This window comes from Solanum stenotomum, chromosome 3 (assembly GCF_019186545.1).
Source record: "Solanum stenotomum isolate F172 chromosome 3, ASM1918654v1, whole genome shotgun sequence".
NCBI classification, from domain to species: Eukaryota; Viridiplantae; Streptophyta; class Magnoliopsida; order Solanales; family Solanaceae; genus Solanum; species Solanum stenotomum.
The window spans coordinates 19,622,441-19,645,436 of record NC_064284.1 but is presented as its reverse complement, the minus strand read 5'-3'; the positions used below and the strand labels follow the sequence as shown (position 1 = coordinate 19,645,436).

At 33.3% G+C, this 22,996-nt stretch overlaps 3 protein-coding genes across 4 annotated transcripts in view; 1 reads left to right on the top strand and 2 right to left on the bottom strand.

Moving 5' to 3' along the window:
- The window catches only part of LOC125858057 (heavy metal-associated isoprenylated plant protein 39), a 273,143-nt gene that overhangs the window by 143,869 nt on the left and 106,278 nt on the right, over positions 1 to 22,996 (bottom strand). Inside the window, exon 1 of one of the 2 annotated variants that reach the window (XM_049537733.1) lies at positions 13,132 to 13,136. The exons of the other annotated variant lie outside the window; for it this stretch is intronic. Coding sequence (XP_049393690.1) covers positions 13,132 to 13,136 — 5 coding nt within the window. Of the gene's footprint in view, positions 1 to 13,131; positions 13,137 to 22,996 lie in introns of those variants that run through there. 2 annotated transcript variants of the gene reach the window in all.
- Positions 325 to 1,197, top strand: LOC125858058 (uncharacterized). The gene is made up of 3 exons (XM_049537734.1): positions 325 to 505; positions 586 to 734; positions 811 to 1,197. The coding sequence occupies exons 1-3, from the start codon at positions 389 to 391 to the stop codon at positions 851 to 853; spliced, it is 309 nt and encodes a 102-aa protein (XP_049393691.1). The 5' UTR covers positions 325 to 388; the 3' UTR covers positions 854 to 1,197.
- Positions 1,264 to 2,305, bottom strand: LOC125858052 (uncharacterized). The gene is made up of 3 exons (XM_049537727.1): positions 2,167 to 2,305; positions 1,748 to 2,074; positions 1,264 to 1,672 (listed from the first exon to the last, which is right to left on the bottom strand). The coding sequence occupies exons 1-3, from the start codon at positions 2,240 to 2,242 to the stop codon at positions 1,521 to 1,523; spliced, it is 555 nt and encodes a 184-aa protein (XP_049393684.1). The 5' UTR covers positions 2,243 to 2,305; the 3' UTR covers positions 1,264 to 1,520.

Below are 22,996 nucleotides of genomic sequence, written 5' to 3'. Positions count from 1 at the left end.
ACAGTCGATAAGGACGCTGCTCATATTTTCCTTAACCTAATTAATCAGCCCCGGCGGAGAATGATGATGGAGATGTATTGCGGCCTTTAAATAGTTATATAAAGTTGAACAAGTAAATATATATATCCTATGTGACATTATATAAAAAAGACGAATGTATTTCACAATAAGACACATATATACTTTTTTAATTTTATGAAAGTTTACATATCTATTTTCGCCCATTCAAAATAAGGAGATTCAAACTATTCTAAAGTAAAATAGAAAGTGTTCATCAGTATGAGTTAAAAATAATCCTTTTTAAGTTTTTTTTTTTATTATTATGTAAGGTAGGAAAAAGGGGATTACATGTGAAATCAAACTATCACCGGTGAAACGAAGGGACCAAATGATTCCGCCACTCCTGCGCACGTTAGCAACAGGCTCCATTGTTCTTCTTGGTGGAGCTATCTCTATCTCTGCACTCACCACTTCAGTCCTTCGCCGTAAAGCCTTAATCAATAAGGTAAATAATTGCAGGGTAATATATCTATTTTTCAAAAATCCCATTTTCAGATTTTCATCTTCTTTGATTTTGTGTGGCAGGAAAAGTTTGGGAAGCTTTGTTTGTATTGTAGAGGAAAAGGATTTTATAAATGTAAGCTTTGCAAGGCAAATGGTACAATAAAATGGTCACCCCTGTATGATCCTGTGTTTGTAAATCCATGTGTTTGCCCTACTTGCGAGGGGAACAAGTGAGTTCACTTCCATTTCAACTTTTCATAGTTTTTTTTGAATTATTCTACGAATGAGATTTTGAGGATTTTGCAGGATACAGCGATGTCTCAATTGTTTGGGAGATGGACGGGTATAAGAGCTAAAATGCACTCTACCTGTTTGATAAAACGACAATGCCAACATTTGGAATCCGGATGTGTTTTTTTTTTTCTTCAAAAATTGTGGGTACGGGAAATGGGAAAGGATTATAAGGTGAAGAATCGAATCCAGTTTAGTAGCCAACCAACTGAGCAACGAAGATTTCCCAATTCAGAGGTGTAATTCTTGAGCAAACATTTTTATTAAGGACAATGTTTATTTTTCAAAAGGTTCATTTGGATTTTGACATAACTTCACAACACAGTCATTCCTTAGTAGCTCGTTACTACAATTTCTACTTATTAGCTTGTTCTGTGCTTACTCACTTCATTCGCTCTCGGTAGCGGTTTTGAAGCAACAAGATCAAGTTTTGCACAAATGGAACTAAAAACAAAAACCAATAAAGTACCCCATTGCTAATAAACATTATCAATACTCCATTATAATAAAAGATTGAAATAGGCCGAGCAGGGTGAATGCATTTGTAGATCTCTGAAGCATTTCTCCACCTGCCTTGTGAAATACTACTGAAATTTAACAAACCACACAACGATACAAATATATGCTATCAACTGGGCCAACCCAGAGTCCTTATTTTACTTCAATACTAGTAACTAAAAGCCATTGTATACTTATAGTGCTAAATGTAATAAGCTTTATCGAATTTAGAAGGGAGGCATTGCCGGAGCAATCATGAAATTGAGGGGCTTCACTTCTGATTCCGGTGCTGGTGCAACAAAACCTGAGCTTCTGATCTCAGCCATTTCACGGCGTCCTTTTCCCTTTTGCTCTGCACATAACTTGGGCAGATATACACCTATACCCAATCAAAGAAACATCACGTTATATATAATTAACTCATTTAAATTATAGATGCATGATAAGTAAATACCTTCACCAGCAGCAAGATTGAAGTAGAGATCAATAATGTTAGGGCAGTTGTTGTAGCAAGCAGAGGAACAGAGCTTGCTAGTAAAGCGAGACTCAAGCAGAGCGTCAGAAGAAATGCCAAGGGCATTTCTATCGACGCCACACCCCCCAATGCATTCGTCAGTTTCAATCCAATCCTTGAGTTTATCAGCCTCAATTTCTGATGTTCGGCATATATATACCTCTTCACCACTCCTACGAAGATGTTTTTCTAAAACACAACGCTTACCCGTGCTCGATATTGCAAATGCACAAGAGTCTTCATTCAAATTCTCGCACGCAATGTCCCCTGCATATGGTTACGTATTCATAACATGTTATAACAAATTAAATTACACCGATGAAATTAATTAAAATCCATTAAGAATAAAGATGACTTACCTAAAGTGACTTGTACCAAGAAAGCAAGTGCGAAAGCAACAATGGCTAAAGTGTTCAAGCTATGTAATGAAGCCATTATGATAACTTGTTAACTTGCTTATCAACTCTATTGCCTTGCAAGTTAATGTTTTTTTTTTGTTTTTGCTTAGAACTACTTAAATAGCTATTTATAGAGGCAGATTTTCATGCAATTTGAGGAACTAGTACTAGTATGTGTATGAATTACTGTTTGATCAATTGACGATGTTAACATTTTATTAATTAGAGAAGAAAGTAGTTAGTGGTCAAAAGACTCCGCCATCAGTGGCCGTCTTGGTTATATAAATTCCACACATTTAGGCTTATTTGATGTTGAAAAGTGAATTTTCTTGCACTCTACTTGTCCACTTTTCGGTTTCTATAGAAAAAGAAGAAGATATGTTTGTGAAAAAGGATTTAACTTTCAACTGATTGTGCGAAGGTTTAAGACACACGTTTAACTTTTAATAGGCTGATGGAGAGTAATCCTTCCTTCCTTCGTTTCATATCACTTGGTCATTCTGATGTAACATAACTCTTAAGAAAATTTTAATTAAATGTATATTTTACTAAATTAACTTTATAATAATATTTAGAATGCTAAATTTAACTACTAATATTTTATATAGTTATTTAATACTAAAGGGTCATTTGGTTGGAAACAAGTTATCTTGAAACTAATTATCTGAATGATGGGATAAATAATTCAAGGACTAAACAATATCTCCAATCAAACACAAGATAAAATAATCATACATTTTATTCTGAAATTATTATATCTTATACCTCACACCAAAAGACTCATGAGGGTTGTATGAGAAAGAAGTAACAAAACTCTCATGATTTACTAGAATGAGCAAGTAAAATGCAACAGAGGGAATATTAGTTTTAGGATTAATGTATATACACAAATAGTACTTCCTCCATTTCTAAATAAGTGGTACTTTTAGTTTATGTACACCCTTAAGAAAACTTATTCATTCATAGAAAGTAAGATGTATTTTTACTAATTTAGCCTTAATAAATACCTTGAACAAGTTTTAGCTCTATAGTAATTTCTGGATTATGTAAAAATCTCCTTTTATATAAATAAAGGTAAAATTGGAAGAACGTTATTATTGCATTTTTGATTGCCTTAAAAAAAGTAGCTTTTAAGTCAAAAATAAAAAGTCAAACTTAAATGACTTTTAAGTCAAGAAATAAAAAGTAGGAGATACCTACTTTTGGTTTTTAACTTATTTTTAACCTTGTCAAACACTTCCTAACTTATTTTAAGTTATTTTTATATTTGCTAAACACTTTCAGAAGTCAAAAACTGACTTAAAAAATATTTGACAAACTTTTAAGCTAATCCAAACTCTCTCTTAGTAAAAAATTAAACAATTCACTTACTATGACTACTTCATTTTGGTTTATTTGCTTTGAAAACACGATTTTTTTTGCTCCGGACTCCTACTTTTGACTGTATATGTCATATGTGTTGAATTGTCCAGTGAAAGTTTGGGTATTCTGTTACCTGTTCAGTGGTTCAATGTCACAATTACAATTTTGACGTTTAACTAATTGCTTCTGATTAGTTGTGAGTTGTGACAATTCAATGTTTTCCTAAATCCTAAGCACTTTGTTTAACTAGCTACTCTTTCTGTCTCTAATTACTTGTCCACTTTTCCTTTTTTAGTTGTCCTTAATTATTTGTTCATTTTGACAAATCAAGAAAGAACAAAAAACTTCTCTATTATACCCTCAATTTATTAATTTGAAAAATGTAGAATTTCTTGAAAATCTTAAATTTTCAATTCATCCACTTCATAATTAATAGATGTAAAATGATAAACTCAATATATCAAGTAATTAGGGACAGAGAGAAGTAGAATCATTTTACAATATAGTGATTAGTAAGATCGATAGTCAATAAAAACTAACGGAACTAGTCAAGTCTCTGAGTGATTTGTCAGAGCATTTAGGCAATTTAGAATTTTCTTTTCTGACTTTTTTGTTCATGGAATTAACTAGCAATCTGCAAATTGCAAAACATAAACTTGAGTTCTGCCCCGTCATTTACGCCCATACTAAATTCTCATTCCTATTTTTTTCTTTCAAAAATAAAATTGTCTAGTCAATTATTCCCTCGATTCATTTTTACATGTCATATTTCAACTTATCAAAATAATGATAAGAGTAAGACATTAAAAAAATAGTACTCCCTCCGTCCCATTTTATGTGGCAACATTTCCTTTTTGGTCAGTCCCAAAAAGAATGTCACATTTCCTTATATGGCAAGTTTATAAAAGTACAATTCCTCTTTTATCCTTGTTGGTCCCACTTAATCTTAAAATAATACTCCAATACATTTATGAGGAGAGAGAAAAAAAAGTCTACTTTTTAAAGGGCAATTTGGTAAACATTTCAAAGTCTTCATTTATTTCTTAAACTCCGTGCCCGATCAAATGTTGCCACATAAAATGGGACGGAGAGAGTAATTATTTTTTTCTGATATGTTAAAAAATTACTAATAAACATAAAAATATATTTTTGAAATTATGAACAAATAAAAGTAAGCAAAGGAAATAAGAATTGGTTGTTGTTAGTTCCTTGTTAATTGTGTTGGGCCATAGACCATTGAAGTGCAACTGTGCAACCACTAGTAATTGAAATAGGCTTACTGATTGTTTATTTCTTTCTGGTTGTTTGGTACATATATAAATGTGTAATTTTCTTGTTCCAGTTTTGTCCCACTTTACAAAAATTGAAAATACTAAGGTGGAAGATCAGTTATCCCCTCTTTTTCCGTTCGGCCATAGATTTTTCAAGTAAAATTTGGGGGAAAAATTGGCAAATAGTGTTTGTCTATACAATTTGTCATTATTTGACAAATATTTTTTGCAAATAACTTAAATTCTCAAATACTAGAAGAAAAAAAGTATTTGGGCCAAATCTCATTATTTGAGATCTTTTAAAAATTCAAATTCTAGACCAAACTTTTATTTTTTAGAAAAACATCCTTATAGGCCCTTCGTCAGCAGTGGTTCGTTTAGCAGAAGCTTCGCCAGAAGCAAGCAAGATGAGGTCGCTCTGCTTCGTAGACAAGGCTCGTTCCGTACTTTACTTACGAGCTCCAAACCCACGAACCTAATAGTTGGATCCATATATAGATGTCGGAGGATCCGTTTGGGAAGTAAGAAGCCCGAGCCATAGAATTTCTCAATTCTAACACAAGGAGGATTATGTTGGACCTATGCAATCTCGTTACAACATTCTTTTTTTTTTTACAGAGATTTCTGGTGAAAACTTCAATCTTGAAGCATGGGAGCTTCTTAAGATGTGCATGAACAACTGCAGGCACGACTTGTCGTCGAGACAAATAAAAACCTCATTGGCGCCAAGCGTGAGGGAATGCTATACGTTTGGTAAGTTGTCCTCCGGCCAGGATAAAAGATCCCTTGAAGCAGCTAATCCTAACATCTTTTTCAAGTTTGAATTTGTTCATTTGGAATCTGGGGTCAACTCATCAGGCTCATGACCTGAAGATTGTTTTTAATAGTCAAGATGTGTCCGTGGGATGAGACTCGCCAAGGAAAGACCAGTCTACTGACTAGGGTTAAACCGCCAGGTTGTCGAGGACACGTCTAAAAAGGAGGTAGGCGCTCTCTAAGTTGACCACCCTACCCACTAATGGACTATGAGGTGATAAGATTGTTATCGTCGACGAAAAGGTTGCAAATGTGTATACGGTCCCCTGATAGGACTGCGACCTAACTATGACCTCACTATATCGGTTGAAAAGTAGCTAGTCTCTGACAAAGGCGTCATTCCAGGATTTGCAGTCCGATACATTTCTATTATGTTACCTAGCCAAACCCGCCACCTCATGTGCCAAAGTAAAACGGGAGCCCCCCCTCCGTTCTGGAGCCAACGGGTTCTGAATGACCTCCCTCTCCCTGTAGGTCGAGCTTCCTTTTCAGCCCTCTCACGGTGAAAAAAATGGTTAACTATCTCGAAAAAGATACAGCCCTTTCAATTTTAGTTGGGAAAACTCTTGAGTAGATTGCCCATGGAAAGGAGCTTACTCCAAGGTCCCTCAGTTCCTCGGCAGCACCTCGAGGTGCATTTAGTTGTCTTACATGAGACAAGGGCTATTCCCCACTCCATGGCATGACACCTTTCGCTCATCCATTCCGCTCGTCCAGACGCGGCACCCTTTCTCATTATCATCTACCGCCCTTTCTTTCCTCCCACTCCTGCCATACCTGAATTCCTATTATTTAAAGTTAGAAGCTTCGCTGAGATGGTTTTCCATACTTTCCGCATTCAGTGCTGAGATGGCAAGGTTCTTTATCAATGATACGGCATTACCGCAGTTGTATGTACTTGCATTTCTTTTCTACTGTTAGCATGTTTTGATGGCATAGAATCAATAGTTGACATGCACGACAAGGCTACTCTATCAGAATCGAAACCTTGGCTAGGGCTATCTAGAGATTATGGTTGTCTAGAGTAGAGTCTCGGTATCGGGATAAACGTAGATTAATAGCCAAGCCTACCCTTTTGTGCTTGTCAATCTGTATCCCATTCTTCAGGTATAGTTTTCTTTGATCACTACCGCTAAAAGTGAGACTAAGAACATTGTATGATTGAAAACTGCCCTTTACTGATACCAAGTGCAAGCAGGAATTAGACCAATAGAGATCCCCCCAACCCCCGTGAGTCCCGTCCTACTTTCATTTGTAGCTGGATTAGTCCTTTGGTTGGGCTAACTTGAATCAGTTTAGTTTTTCACTAAGCCTGTTCAAAGGCCACAGCGGGACTACCATAGGAAAGCCCGCACCCGCTAGCTAACATAGAAAGAAAAGATTATTCTTTCCTCCTCGGCGAAAAATGATAAAAAGGGTCATGAGCTTAATGCTCGAAAACAATAAGGGAAGAGTCACTGGGCTATTCGCCCCAGTTGGGGGACATAATCTATCCATAGGTCAGCTTCGCGCAGACAGATCTTTGCCCACCGACTTTCAGTGGACGTGGAGCCAACGAGTCAAAGTTATAAGGAGACGTGCTTCGGTCTTTCCATCGATAGAAGCAGTAGGTATATAACGCATGTAGCTAGTAGTCTTGCAAGAGACTTTTAAACAGTTCTTTTTGTTTGTGAGTTTTTTGGTTTGAGGGGGGGAATGAAAAAAGGTAAAAACAAGGTTAGTTTTTAGTAGTAGTTCATGAGACCTCGAATTCCCACGTTCCAGCGTGCATTATGCCAACAGGTCCCATCACCGTCCAACAGTGATAATAAAAAAGACCTGGGAAGTATACTTAGTGTAAGCGAGCTCTAAGATCACATCTTTGGAATAAAATCCAGTTAGAAAAGGAAATCCAATTAGAGATAAGCTGCCCCGATGCTGGCATAATTGTCGGACACTACGTGCTTCGATACAAGAGGTGTCTGCACCCTGGGCTGTTGAGGTTCTGTGACATGGACACCAGCCCAACTCGGTCGGCATTAAAAGTAGGTTACACTCCGATTATTTGCTGCAAAAGACTGCTCTGTGAGCCTAAGAACATCGGCTATCTTCTGTACAAGACTAGTACGAACTTGAACTGGGAACATAAAATGGATAAGAGGAAATAAGCAGCTGTAATAAGCGCCCCATCGAGAAATAGAACTTACTAATCCTAAGTCAAAGGGTCGATAAACTCAACGCCACTATTCTTGAACAACTTGGAGTCGGGCCTTCTTTTCGCACTATTACTGATATGAAAATAATGGTCATTATCTAACCACTAAAAGAAAAGCACCAATAGGGGCGGACACAACAGCTACATGGACCCCTTCCTTTCAGTTGTTGCCAGCGCTTTCCCGGGCCGAACCAGAATTTTTTATTAGAACGGGCAGGCAAAGCTTTCAGTACTTTCTGCTAACTCGATTTCAATACTAAGTAAGCTCTTCATCGCATAAGTAAGAAAGTTCAGCTACTAAGTACCGAAATGGGTTCTTTACAAGAAATAAGGGTTTGCGAGGAAGAATCAATGGCCAATGGTTATACAACTGCTCGATCTACATCCTACCTAACTCGATTAAGCTTTTCTTCTTAAACACAAAAGGCTTTTGCTCTCCCATTTCGTCAAAGAAAGACGGAGCAGGCACATCAGACCACCAATCCCTTCTTTCCCCTTCGCCCGACCCGGTGAAACACTTTATCCGAATGTAACAATGTAGTAGCCCCCCTGAATAAGTAAGGCGTTGTGATTCCCCAAACCAGCTCCTGAAAAAATAACGATGTAAAGGGCGACTGAAAAGGAGGCACCTATTTCTAAAGGGCGAACTAATCAACTTGCATGTGTTAAACATACGACTGAAGTAACATGATTAGACTTTCTTATCACTTGCGGGTTCCTTTGCTCTCAAGCCTTGCTTTCAGGTGAAACTCTTCTTCAGTCTTCTTAGGATGAAGCTTTCTGGCCTGCCTTTCGAATGAAACAGTTATGAAATATCCGGGCCCTTTTGGTAAAAAACGGTATAGGTTGTGAATCGATCTGTCCATTGGACTAGTTAAAAGACTCAGATAACACACCGGGTTTACATAAGAAAAAATTAACGTATAGAAAAGATATTAGACTAGTCATTGCACTAGTAGCATCTACGAGCCTCCCGCTTCGCAAGTTCTCAAATCAATCTATTCGAGCCCTTGAAAGCTGTATAATTTCATGTGTGAAGCATAGTAAGAGTGACAACCAAGGGGGTACTAACTAACAATTGAGTCCTCTTCGAATCCAAACGAGAAAATCATATCTTCAAAGCTCGCTCCATTCTTAGTATTGCACAGTCAGTCCCGCATGAGTAGAGGGGCGCAGGCAAGCGAATAGAAAAGTAGTCTTTCTCAAACTCATTCCCTTTCTCTTTTGAAACAACCTTAGTTCAAGCGCTGGTCGACAGACTCATCTCCAACTATATTTCTAATATAGGATCTTGTGGAACAGGATTTGATTCTGCCACCGGAACTGGGTTTGTTTGGTAACAACCATTAAGGATAAAATAAGATCTCTTGCTTTACCCACAAGCCCTACTAGCGTAGCAAGTTTGGTCGTTGTTCTAAAAAGGGTGGTTCGAATAACATCTACTAATATTACCGAAAATATTGTTGAAATACTTTTACGAGAGGGTTTTATCAAAAAACCTACTCCGCTTTTTTATCAGATTTCATCATACTGCTAGTCGTTGTTATTCCCCGCTAACGAGTTTATCTGCAGTTCGCAATCATGTTTTATTTCCCTCTTCTCTTGCTCGACGAACCAACTTCAGGCCTTGTGTGCCAATTCAAGTTTTGAACTACCGCTGACTTGTTTCATAGTTTTCAACTGAGTGGCAGACCCAACGCGATTGACAGATAAGCCGACGTGGGCCAAAGTAGTCTACCGGCGGTGAAAAGTCCCTATGTTCACTCCCATCAAGGGAATTTGCCTTGATTGCAGGCTTCCAGGTTCGCAACTATACTCGTCTCTTACTTTCCCAGCGGAAAGCCATAAAGAACTTTGACTAGAGCAAAAATTCAGAGCTTGACTTTTGTATCGTACAAGAAAGGAATTCCATTTGTGTATGTGCTCCCAAATCTCATTGATTAGGTCTTCTGGATCACCTGATAATCGTCTAATCAAAGTTTAAAAAGGAATTGAGTGAGCTCTCGCCTAAGAGTCAATAAATAGAAGAGTGATGAGGGATTTTTTGGCAAAGGCTAACAGGTCGGTCAGTCAATAGCGAAAGTTGTTCATCGATAGATGAAGCTCTCTCTTTATCATCTCGTGCTAGTTGCAACATCCTTTTTTAATCCTAAGAAAACAAAGGATCTAAAATTACCATTTTCCTAATGGCTCGACGAACCAACTTCAGGCCTTGATTCGTTCTCCGCAAGGAAGGAACGAGTCGGTTCCCCTTTCCATCTTTCGGTAGCATAAAGAAAATAGATTCAAATTGACAAACCACCAAAATGGTTTTCTTCAATCCCAGGCAGTCCCTTTTCTGCCATTTAGTTCATTCGTTGTAGCAGAGGTCAAGAACGAGCTGACGGCTACAAGGGAAGCAGCTGCACAACCTACGTGCTAAGTAACGCCTTAATGAGAGTCTTTTTTTCCTCCGCGATAATGTAATACCAGAGCTCATTCCCGGTACGCGAATCGAAGGGGACGGCCCAACCCCTAATGGTATTTTCTATTTAGAATACCTAGGCCACTAATCGACCGGCCACACTGGTCAGCGGCATTTTGACTCTGGTGGCAATACGTGACAGGCGAATGACAGCACTATCACTGTATTATGCGATGTTTTTAACCAAAAAAATGGAAACGAAACGTCTTAGTGTTGTTTCTAGGTTGGGGGTCGGGTAGTTGTTTGAGCTGTATTACATAATATTTTTACGTGAACACCAAAGTGATGATGGAATCGTCAGTGAATATGAAAGTGATGATATGGTTGTTAATGAAAATGATGAACAATCGGCTCAGGATAACAAAATCATGTGCGTTGTCTACTTTACGATATATGAAATGATGTTTGTTGCACTCACTCCGAACTACCACATTGCTCCAGTGTCATGGACATTATTTGTTATTTGTTGCAACAAAGATTCAGTTGACTTGTAATACAAACCTATGGTTAATTTTGATAGTTTTGAAAACTTATGACTATAAATTATATTTCCTAAAAAAGTTAAATATGTTTCTCAAATACTATGACGAAACACATGGTAAAATTTCACCCAAATAATATTTTCAAAAAATATTTGGAAATCTATGGTCAAACGCTGGGTAAGTATCCGTTCACTTTACATGTGTAGCACATATTTGTGAGTAGTATACTATTTTAAAAAAAATTATATTAATTTATTAAAATAAAATTTTAAATAAATAATTGTATATAAAAAGCAAAATAGAAGCACAAATGAAGACATATAATGTAAAAGTTTTTAATATGGTTGAGGCCCAACCAACAATAGTTGTGTGAGGCTTCATTCAATTTTTGACACTTGGATTTGTGGGCCCCATTTTAACACCACACACTCTCTCACCTTATTTTTTCCCAAATTCCCCCCTTTTTCTTCCAAAATATTTTAGCTCCTTGTTCAATATTCCTCTCTTTTTCAAAGTTTTTTTAAAATTCTTTGCGCTCTTTATTAATTAGTAACTTGATTAGCTCTTTCTTTCCCATTAATCATTTCTGTCCCTCAACTAAATCAATTTAAAAAATTGCCACCTCTCAACCAATTCAACTAAAATATAATTATTCCTCGTAGCCTTAGAAAAAACAATCTTTTAAATTTTTTATTTTACATCTCAAAAAATTGAAACAAATTCCTAGGATACCTTTAAAAGATAATTTTGAATGGGAAATTCACACACACTTTATATTTGTATTAAGAAGTATTCACTGAATATCGAAAATCGAACTAAGTAAAAATTTAGTCAAATTGAATATTTCTTTGACTTAAATTTATTTTCTTTTTATTTTAAAAAAAAATTGACATAATTAGTTTTGGTTTCAAAGTAAAAATAAATCGAAAAATCACCAAACTGATATAGAGCGTGTGTGTATGTTGTATAAAATTAAATTTTTACTCTTTTCATTTGTAATCTAGTTACCTTTTTTTAAATTTAATTCTATTTTTTCACTTTCTAGTTTGATTTGTAATTTTATCATGATGATTTTAAAAATTGATTTTATGTTCAAAATCACTTGTTTGTAGTGCTTTAATTATTCATTATTAGTTAATTCAACTGTCATCAATCAGAACTAAATTTTTTTAAAAAAATTATACCAAAAAAAGTTCACCAATGAGTAAGTGAGAGCATACCTATAAATATTCTAAAATCACTCATTCTTCAATTTTTTTTAGAAATATTTTGTACTTGGTGTAGGGCTGGCAAGGGGACGGGGACTGGGGGACGGGACAGGGGACGCCTTGGCCGGGATTCGGGGGGGACCGGGATTGGGGCGATAAAAATTCATCCCATCCCGTCCCACTATATATACGGGATGGGACGGGGTTTGGCGGGACGGGACGTGGGATTTTTATTTTTTTTATATGTTTATTTATTTGTATTGAAATTATATGTTATTGAATAGCATTTTTAGTTTATTTAGTAACATTTTTAGCTAATAAAAAATGCTTAAGTTTTCAAATTTCAAGTTTCAAGTTTCAAATTTCAAATTTGAGAAGTTCAAATTTGTATTTTAAATATTTTAAAAGAATTTAACTTGAAATTTCAAATGTCAAATTTCAATTTTTAAATTAAGTATTTTAAAATTAAAATTAAAATGCAAGACAATAGTTATATAAAAAAGACTTGAATAAAGCCTTCAAATTTATTCAATAAAATCTAATTGCAACTTAGAACTTAGAAGTTACAATTTACAAATATTAATGGAGTAACTAATCTACGCAGCCGCCTTCTAGGAAGGGTTCTGTTTCAATAAGTTCTCATCTGTAAAACTAATATTTGTTACAAATATTAGATGAATAACTAATTTACGTAGCCACCTTCTAGGAAGGTTCTGTTTCAATTAGTTCTCGGATGTAATCTAATATTTGTATTCTCCTTTAAAATTCAATTCTAATTGTCGCATCATATCGACGGTAACATCCTCCGGTGTTGGCAAACTTGCTAGAAACTCTTGTGACTCTAATTCATCATCACTAGATCCAATTACCACATTAATCCAAGCTTCTTGTCTGGAACTTAACCTTGACAAATTATAATTCCTCCTCTCGGCGTTGACCCAGTCTCTGATGTTTCCAAACTTTCTTCCGCCAATGAATGTCTATGATCGCCAATTTGAAACGTTGCCGCACTAAAAGCAGCCTCCGATGCAACTGGTAAAGCTTGAATAGCTAGAACATCACGAACCATTTTGCTCAAAATTGAAAATGCAACGCTCCGCCTCCTCCACCATACTAATAAATCTTCATTGCCATTTTTGTCTTCCTCTGTTTCTAAAGATTGATTAAGATATTCTTCAAAATCATTACGGTTAGTAGAGTTAAGACCAAGAAAACCTCGCATATAACTTGAAATTCGAGCTTTACTCTGAGGATTAGAAGTTTGACCAACTTCTCCTTGAGTATTTCCTGTAGTTCTATATTTATCATACAAAATTTTTGCTTCTACTTTTATGCTAGACTTGCACATTTCACAAGTTGGAATTTCTTCCGGTAAATTTCTAAAGTATCATAAAAAGTGTCAACAAGTCCCTGCATACCTCGTAATTTTTAGTTAGGATGAAGTAAAGTAGCAGTTAAATAAATTTGAGGAACAGAAAAAAAAAATTAAAATTTTTCAATCATACCTTCAATTGCAACTCTAAAGTTTTCAATTTTTTTGTATTTAGAAAATTGAATTGAAATAGCACAAATATTTATTAATACTGATGAAATAGTAGGATAATAAATTCCAGAAAACATGGTTGTAGCACCATAAAAAAGTCTTAAAAATTCTAATAGTTCATTAATTTCTTCCCAATCTTCTTCACAAATTCTATTTAATGGGTCAGCATTATGATCATTAAACATCATTTGTACGGGATCCTTTATATTCGTAAGCAACTGAAAGCATTTCGTAAAAAGAATTCCACCTTGTTTTAGTATGTCTTGAAATTTTTCTTGGTGGCAAATCACATAGTACACAACGCTCATTAAATTTTCTAATTCTAGCAGCTTTATGAGCATAAAAAATTCAGCCAACAACATATTCAATTTTCATATAACCACAATCAAACAATGAAATATCATCTTGTACAACTAAATTTAATACATGTGCAACACATCTAACATGAAAAGCTTTAACATCAATTGGACATAATCTAACTTTAACATACTAGCAATGTTTGTATTATTAGATGCATTATCTAATGCGACAGACATTACTTTATCTATAAGCATGTAATAATCTAGAACACTCAAAATATTTGAAGCTAAATATGCACCAGTTTTTTTTCTACACATTCTTTATAACTTAAGATTCTTTTTTGCAAATTCTAGTTATGATCAATCCAATGTGCTTTAACAGTTAAATAATCATATCCATTAACACTACGATCCATGTCCGAAGTTATAGACACTCTACAATCTAATATGCTAAATATACAACAAAGATATTTGACAATGTTTACCTTGATATACAAAAACATCAGATTTAATAGTATTTCTTGAAAAACCTCTATAAGTAGGATTATAAGTTTGTTGAATATATTCAATAAAACCGGGATGTGAAGGAAAACTATAAGGCAAACCAAAAACAGAAATCATTTTAGCTAAATTTTCACGATCTCTTTCCTTATTATATTTACGTTGTGTTAGTGGACCACTGGGGTTAGAAGGATCTAATGTTCCTTGAACCATGTTAGAAGCCCCTACCGATTCATTAACATTAATATCAAAATCATTAACTTGAATTCCTTTTTTTCTATTGGCTAATGCTTTAGCTTCTTTATATTGAATCGACACACAAGATAACCGTCTCACCTTGACCTCTACCTTGTTTATGTTTAAAATGTTGCTTACACTTATTACAAATAGCAATAGAGTTTTCCTTATCTAAAGCCATAAATTGCCACACAACAGAAGTTTTAGGGCGTTGATACTTCACCTTCTCCCTTGTAGGAGGTATAAGGGGTGGGCGTCCACAATTTTGCTCCGTTGAATTTGTAGTTTCATTTGGAACTTCTGTCACCGGACTAGTAGGTGTATCTTCTAATTCCTCTTCTTCCGAACCAACTTCTACTTCTTCACCTGAATTTTCATCAAGATAAGGATTAATATTACAATAAATTCATTCTAAAATTTCATGATCGAGTTGAACATTTGAATCAATATCATAAGAAGTATCATCAACATAAGTAGAATCATTTGTATTAAATCTATCTCTAGACATTGATTTAGAAGAAGTACCACCACATTTACTCTTACTTTTTCCTTACTACTTTTTTTATTAAAATTAAATAATTTACTAATGTCACTTGGTTCTTTCTCTTTCCTTTACCGGTATCTATTTTGCTAGAACTCATATTTAATTATATGTAAAGTGTAATACAAAAATAATAATAACACAAAAATTAATGACAAAAAATAAAATATAAATATTATGAAATGAATGTACCAAACGTTTGCGTTAATAGCAGACGTTATACCTGATTCTTGAAGCTTGTAGTTTGTTGTAACTTGTAATTTTGAACTCCAATACTTGATAGCAAATATGAGAATCACATATATTATGATATAATATGAAAATTTAGAATTGAAATATGATATAATATGAGACTTAAATGGAATAAAAAATTGAGAGGATATAGAAAATAGATGAGAGAATAGATGATTTTGTAAGAAATAATAAGGGATAGAGGGGTATTTATAATATTAAAAATGGGTTAAAGTGTATTTATGATAACTTGAGGGTTTAAATTAAAGTATTAAAAGTAGGGGGTTGGTAGGGAGTGTTAGGGAAGTGAAAAAGGTGAATAAATCCGTTGGGGGCCCACTAGCCGTTGCCCTAACGGATATAATTCAAAAAATAAAATTAAAAAAATAGGGGATCCCGTGAAACCGATCGGTTCAGCTAGGCCGGGACCGGGCCGAGTCTATCGGGACCAAAGGGTGAACCGGCCCTTGACCGGTCCCCTATCCTGAAGTCCCTCTAACCCGCGAGAATTGACGGGACCGGGTCCGGCGAGCCGGTTCTCGAATCGGTCGCGGGCCGACCTGATCCCCCTACCAGCCCTAACTTGGTGTTGAATTTATTATTGAAATTTAAGTTAAAAGTCTAAAAAAAATCAACCAAAAAAATATATAAATCAAGAAAAGAAGACTATAATTATAATGGAATTCAATTTTTTAATCATATTAGCAATCATGGGAAAAAAAGGCTAAAACTTGAATTGATATTAATTTACATATTTCTATTTGACTTTTGGAAAATAAAATTTAAGATTATTAAAAAAAGAGAGGGGTAAAATACTTATTACGAATAAAAAGGAGGAATTTGAAAAAAGGAAGGTGAGAGAGTGTGTGGTGTTAAAATGGAGTCCACAAATTCAAGTGTCAAAAATTAAATGGAGCTTCACACAACTATTGTTGGTTGGGCCTCAATCATATTAAAAGTTTTCATATAATGTATTGGACAAGTCAATATATATTTATGTAGCAAAAGTTTACCATTTAGTATTAGGAAAAATTATTTTGACGGTAATGACCCAAATCTGATAGCTTTGACTATTTCATAGCATAAATTGATTTCTTTTTTTGATATTTTTATCCTTCCCTTTCAAATATAATGTTTCCCTAACTTTATTTTTTTCCATGGGAAACTTTGATAGAAAATAGGTAAATTTATAGCATCATGAAAAATGTCTAATTAGTACCAATCAACGTATGCAACGTTCTGATGTCGTTCCCAATTATATTTTGTTGCAACAGTTGAGGTTTTGTCATATACCATTTTTCCTTAATTGAAGAATTGTTAGTAATATGATTTTTAATTAACTAATTTCATTGATTATTATACTTTATAAATTTAAATTATATATAGTTTAATATAAATCGAAATATTTAAAAGACATTAGCTAAAATTCAAAAAACTTTAGACATAATAGAGACGTCACATCATATAGTTCATAAGTATCGCCTTAGTTAATTGCAATTCAAAAAAGTTGCAAAATATTGTAGTTTTCCCTTGAGCAATATTTTAAAATATATTTTAATTTTTTTTAAAATGATAACAATCAAAATTCAAAATACTTTAAACATGATAAACGTCAATATCTTATAGAAATCATAAAAATCATTATCCATACCTAACTAGTTTAATTTAGGAAAAATGGTCAAAAATATCTCTCAACTTTGATTTATAGTTTGACTTTACCCTCGATGTTAAAATAAAGTTAAATTTACTCCTCCCGTTACTAATTTCACCAAAATTACCCCTCATTTGATGAAATCCCCAAAATTGACCCAAATTGATCCAAATTACCCGAATTTTTTTTTAAAAAAAACTTATTCCCTAATTTTAACCCAATGCCCCGACCCCTCTAGAGGATAACCCTATTCACTTTTACCCATTCTCTCAAATTTTCCATGTAACCCATTAACTTCTCCTCCATTGTTCTTCATTTCTCTTTCCTCAATTGTTCTTCATTTTCCAATGTATATCTGCCGGAAGATATGACGGGAGACTCTTGTTGTGGGCGGACATACCTGTCCGGAATATTGGTTAGGTCTTGAACACTTGGAACTAACAGAGAATTTCCAAAGTTCAATTTTTCCGGCGTTGACTCCATTTGCTCTTGTTGCAAACTTGTAAAATTACTCTTAATTTGGGTTTGGATTTGGGTTTAATCAATGTCTTCCAAAAGCATATAGTATATAGTAGTGGAAATTTTTAATTTTTATATATATGACGATAAATACATTGTCATTGTATAATCGTCCGGTACCAGCTTTACATAGCCGCCAGAGCTGTTCAGCGCTTCGGCGGATATACATTGGAAAATGAGGAACAATGGAGGAGATATGAAGAACAATGGAGGAGAAGTTAACGGGTTATATGAAAAATTTGAGAGAATGGGTAAAAGGGGAATGGGTTATCCTCTAGAGTGGTTGGGACATTGGGTTAAACATAGGAAATAGGGTTTTTTTTAAAAAAAAAATTGGATAATTTGGATCAATTTTGGAGATTCCATCAAATGAGGGATAATTTTGGTGAAATTAGTAACGGAAGGAGTAAATTTAACTTCATTTTAACGGCGAGAGTAAAGTCAAACTATAAATCAAAATTGAGAAATATTTTTTACCTTTTCCATTTAATTTATAATAATGATATGGTACAATAAAACTAACGGAAATAGTCAAGTGTCTCAGGAATTAGTCAGAGCATTTAGTCCATTTAGAAATCTCTTCTCTCTTTACTGAGTTAGTTTAATGAGTTAGCTAGCAATGTGTGAAACGGAAATTAAGTTAGCATGAAGTAGTAGATAGAGGCGGAGCTAGGTAGAGATTTATGGATTTGAATGAACTCAATAACTTTTCTGTAATTTTATATTTGTATTGGAAAATTAAATAAATATATATCTATATTAAATTGTAAGTCTCTAACAAAATTAAGTGATGACTTAGTGATAAAAAATAGTTTTGGAAATGCTTTCCACACTATAATTGTGGATTCAAACCCTATTATCAACAAAAAGTTTCTTTTACAAAAAAAAGAAAATCTGGAATCCCAAACTCTTAATCTTGGCTCCGACCTCTGAACTATTACATACTTCTGCCCCCTCAATTACGAGCATACTTAATTCTCTAGTCCTTTATTTTTTCTTTCAAAGATAAAATTCTCTAGAGTAAGTTCTAGGGTGGGCATGGCATGATATATACCGAATATCACATTAAAATCAAAAAAATTTATATCGCGGTATGAATATTATGGTATTTAATATGATATTTGGAAAGATTTTTATATTTTTTTGATATTCAATACGGTATTTGATATTTATAAAATCAATACCAAAATATCATATATCATACCGAAATTTTATAATAATATTATAAAATTAATCATTCACTAACATGTAGACTCTAACTTGACATAGTGATATATATATATATATATGTCAAGTTAAAGTCTGTGAATGATTTTTATGGTGTAAAATTATATAGGGCTATGCATAATTTTAGATAAGTTCACCTTTCGAGTATCGACTTAATTATTTTTTTCCAAGGTTAGAGGTGGTTGTTTGACTATATTTTCGTACATTCTTTAGGTTGATTACTTTAAACCAATGCAACAATAGTATCTGTAATAATTAGGATTTTATTAATGTTATGGTGAAATCTGATTCACTATTAATCATCATTAATATAAACAATGGTATTATGAAAAAAAATCTTGACAAATTGACCATGTCATTGACCAGATAAGGATGAGCACCATAGGGGTCAATTTTGGTTAAAAGTAAATTAATCTAATTTAATTTTTTACAAGACGTAATTCGATTAAGTTAACATTAATTTATCGGATTAAAGGGTCTAATATCTTTTTTATAATTTGTTACAAGTGTCCAATAACTTAAGGTTGACTGATTATCTTCTAATTAAACACAAATAATGAAAGAAACATTGATAATAACTTCACAATTGTCAAAAAGAAATAAATAAAGAACTTGTATTAAAAACAAGCGATTTATTATATTAGAAAACCATATAGCATATCTTATACATTATTCCAAACAAACCTTTCGGAATAAGAACCAGGAAAATTATGACCTCCAAAGTAAAATCCATCATCTTGTACTTCCCAAAAACATTCAAAATTGTTTTCACTTATTTTTCCACAATCATGAGAAATGTCTTTGTTGAAAACATCAAAAAATTGGTTTTTAGAACCCCACCAATAGTGACAATAGTAACGAGTAGTATCAACATCATTTCCACGGAGTGAAAGACTTAAATCTTCACCTACTTTCAAATTTTTTTTTTCGAGAGTAGCATCTTTAGATTCACATTGAACAAAAAGAGGAACATCGTTATTTGAAAGAGAGTTGATGATGTGAAATGTATATCCAGTTACAAATGCAGATGCAAAATTTACTGCCTCAATAAAAATGATCAATATGAATATTGAAAGTACTATGGATTTGGTCATGGTGGAACTCTTATATTTTTGTCTTATGAATCACTACATGTTTTCTTCTAATTGTTTGCCTTTATATAGAGATATTTATTTAATTTAATAATTTTGCTAATCTTAAATGTGGTCTTCCTTTTTTAGTTGTAAAGCAGGACTTTTCAAGTAACAATTTATTTGACTTATTTTAAAGCTAAAATGATTTTTTTAAATTTAATATTTAAAATAATACATTAGATATATTATTTTTTAAAAAACTATATGAAAAGAACTAAAAATTACATTTTTTTTTTCATATCAATATGATTAAAAAGTATTTTTTAAAATATTAGTCAAGGTCATATTGTTTGACTCTTTAAAAAGAAATTGTGACAAGTCAAAAGAAATGAAAGAAGTAATACATATGTATATTAGTTAGTCAAAATCATATTGTTTGACTCTTAAAAAGGAGATATATATATATATATTTGGTCAAAATCATATTGTTTGACTCTAAAAGAAGAAATTGTGACAAGTAAAAAAAAAACTAAGAAGACAACCCTGTCAGGAACTTGTTCATAATTTGAATAGAAAAAATGTGAATGGAAATGTTGTCTTCAAATTAGATATGGCTAAAGCCTTTGACAGGGTTGCTTGGAATTTCTTATGCTTGGTTATGAGACACTTGGGTTTCTCAGAGTCCTGGATTGATATGATTGTTAGATTAATCTCTAACAATTGGTATTCTATTATTACTCTTCGATGCTTTTTCCGCTGTATACCCCTCCATCCTTTGGAGGTGGAAGAAAGAGTACTCTAATTTTAATACATAATAGGGTTCCAAAACGCTAAAAGATGAGGGAACAACAGTTGCCACAATAGAAAAAAGAAATGATTTCTTTAAATCTTCTAGAATTCTTAAGCAGGGTGATCCTTTGTCCCTTCCTTGTTTATTATGGTAGCGAAATTGCTTACTACTTTAATAGGTCTAATTCAAGTATTTCTCATAAACGCATAATTAATAACCATGGTATTTTTATTATTTAACAAATAGTAATTCAAACATAGTAATACATCACGAAGAAGTTTTGAAAATTACATGCAACATATTAGTTCCCCAATTTTTTGAATGTCTAAAATTTTCACTCGTAAATAATGAAATGACCTTCAAAAATTAAGTAAATAAAGTGAATTAGTAAATTAAAATTTGAACGACGATGGATTCATAATTCAAGAGTGAAGTTTATTATTTAGAATGTCCTTAACTAATAGAAATTATGCAAATCAATTTACTTGATTTTGTAACAAAAAATGCTCTTTTGTTTATGGGCAAGACCCATTTATTGAATAAAAAGAGGGCTAAATCACAATTGACTTGGGTCCAAAAGTGACCCGAGGCCAAAACAAAAAGGCATCAGCAACAAGCTGAAACGACAAAAAAAAAAACGGAAATGAATTGTCTGAACCAATCGGATCTCCTATTAGCTCCATGTTGGTTGTTCATGGAGCTACCAGAGGTCCTTTCATCGAATCAAACATGACAAAACTCCATTAATCTTGAGTGGTATCTATTTGAGTGCTCAAAAATCTCACAAGCAGCATGAATTAGATTAGGTGACGACTTCTTCAATTCCACAACGTTGTCATCTTTATCTATCAAGGTAAAAGATCTAATCCCCTTGTACATCACCTGAATCAACCTTAATCAAAAGAAATAACCTAATCCATCCTTAAATCGTGCAGATTGAGCTGAAGAGAACTGATACCACTGCATCTTAGTTCGGGATATCAAAAGTATTTTTCTCAATCTTGATCTATATACGCTTGAGTTACAACATACTATACTCTATGGGGAGTAACTGTTTACTTTTTTTTTCATGTAACCTTTTTTATGAGTATTTGTTTGTCCTGTTAATAGTAATCTTTTAACTTGATCCATGATTTCTATTTCAACATTTTTTTATTCTGAGCTTTGATTATCCTTGCTTGTCTGGTTGAATTATTGTTCTTGCTTGTATTGTCATGTCTTCATTAGAGAGAAATCACATTACAGTACATGCAAAATCATAAATAAGGTTAGTTAAAAAATCAGCCAGGTTATTGCCTTTCCTGAAAGTATGTAATACCACCACCTCCCTGTCCTTTGGAATCTCCTGAATGCATCATATATTCATTGAACGTTACTTTATTTTTACAATTTTATACACAGAATCGTGTTTTTAATGAAAAAGTGAGCATGTTATTGTCATTTCACACAATAACTAACTCCTTGTTTCCAAAATTCAAACCCACCATCCCAAAATATTAAATAAACAATATCGACTTTTTAGTTAAATTTTTTTCGATTAATAGTATCACTTTCATTGATAAAAATATTTACATCAAAACAGAGCAGTCTAGGACTAGTACTACCTCTATCAATACAATTGCATACTGCATATACCAATATCAAACTCTAATTACAACAAATATATCAAGGATAATAAACATTCAGAAGTTAGGAGTAAAGACTGACAACAAACTATACTTTTCCCATGTATATGTATTTGCTGGACCACTTCCTTTAAAATTCTGCCAGTATCCAAGCTTCCATATGTTGAAATAATGCAATTATTTCTTTATCGTATAGTGTGTGATAATCATAGAAAAATAATTGTCTTGACTTGGACTATTGTAGAGTTTTTTTTTGCGATTGTACTCACCCAATGCACCTCATAATTCCAATCTAGAATAGGCCTTAAAAATCCTAGCCAAACACACAACTTGGACCATAGAAATTTGATTTTACCAATAAATTTGCATAGTAAATATCCTGATTTGATCAACTACACCTTACCAACATAAGAAAGCAATTTTAGACCAACTAGTTATCTTGGCAGTAATCTTATTAATCAAGGCATTCTCCCTTCATAAAATAAATTTTATTAAAAAAATAATTTAAAAAATATTTAAACTTAAACCAAATATCCGGAATCACTTTTTTAATATACATTTTTTTGAGGTCAGTTTTTAAAAATTATTATTTTTGTCCTTTTTAAGTAGTGAAAGCTCTTTGTGTTCCGTCCTATTGATGCTTTTTACCCTTTTCTTCATTCGTTTGTGGATTGTAGGTGATTGAAATTATTAAGTAATTTTTTTTTTTAAAGCAAAGATCTAAAAGTAACAGAGTAACTTATACACGATTGAAGTT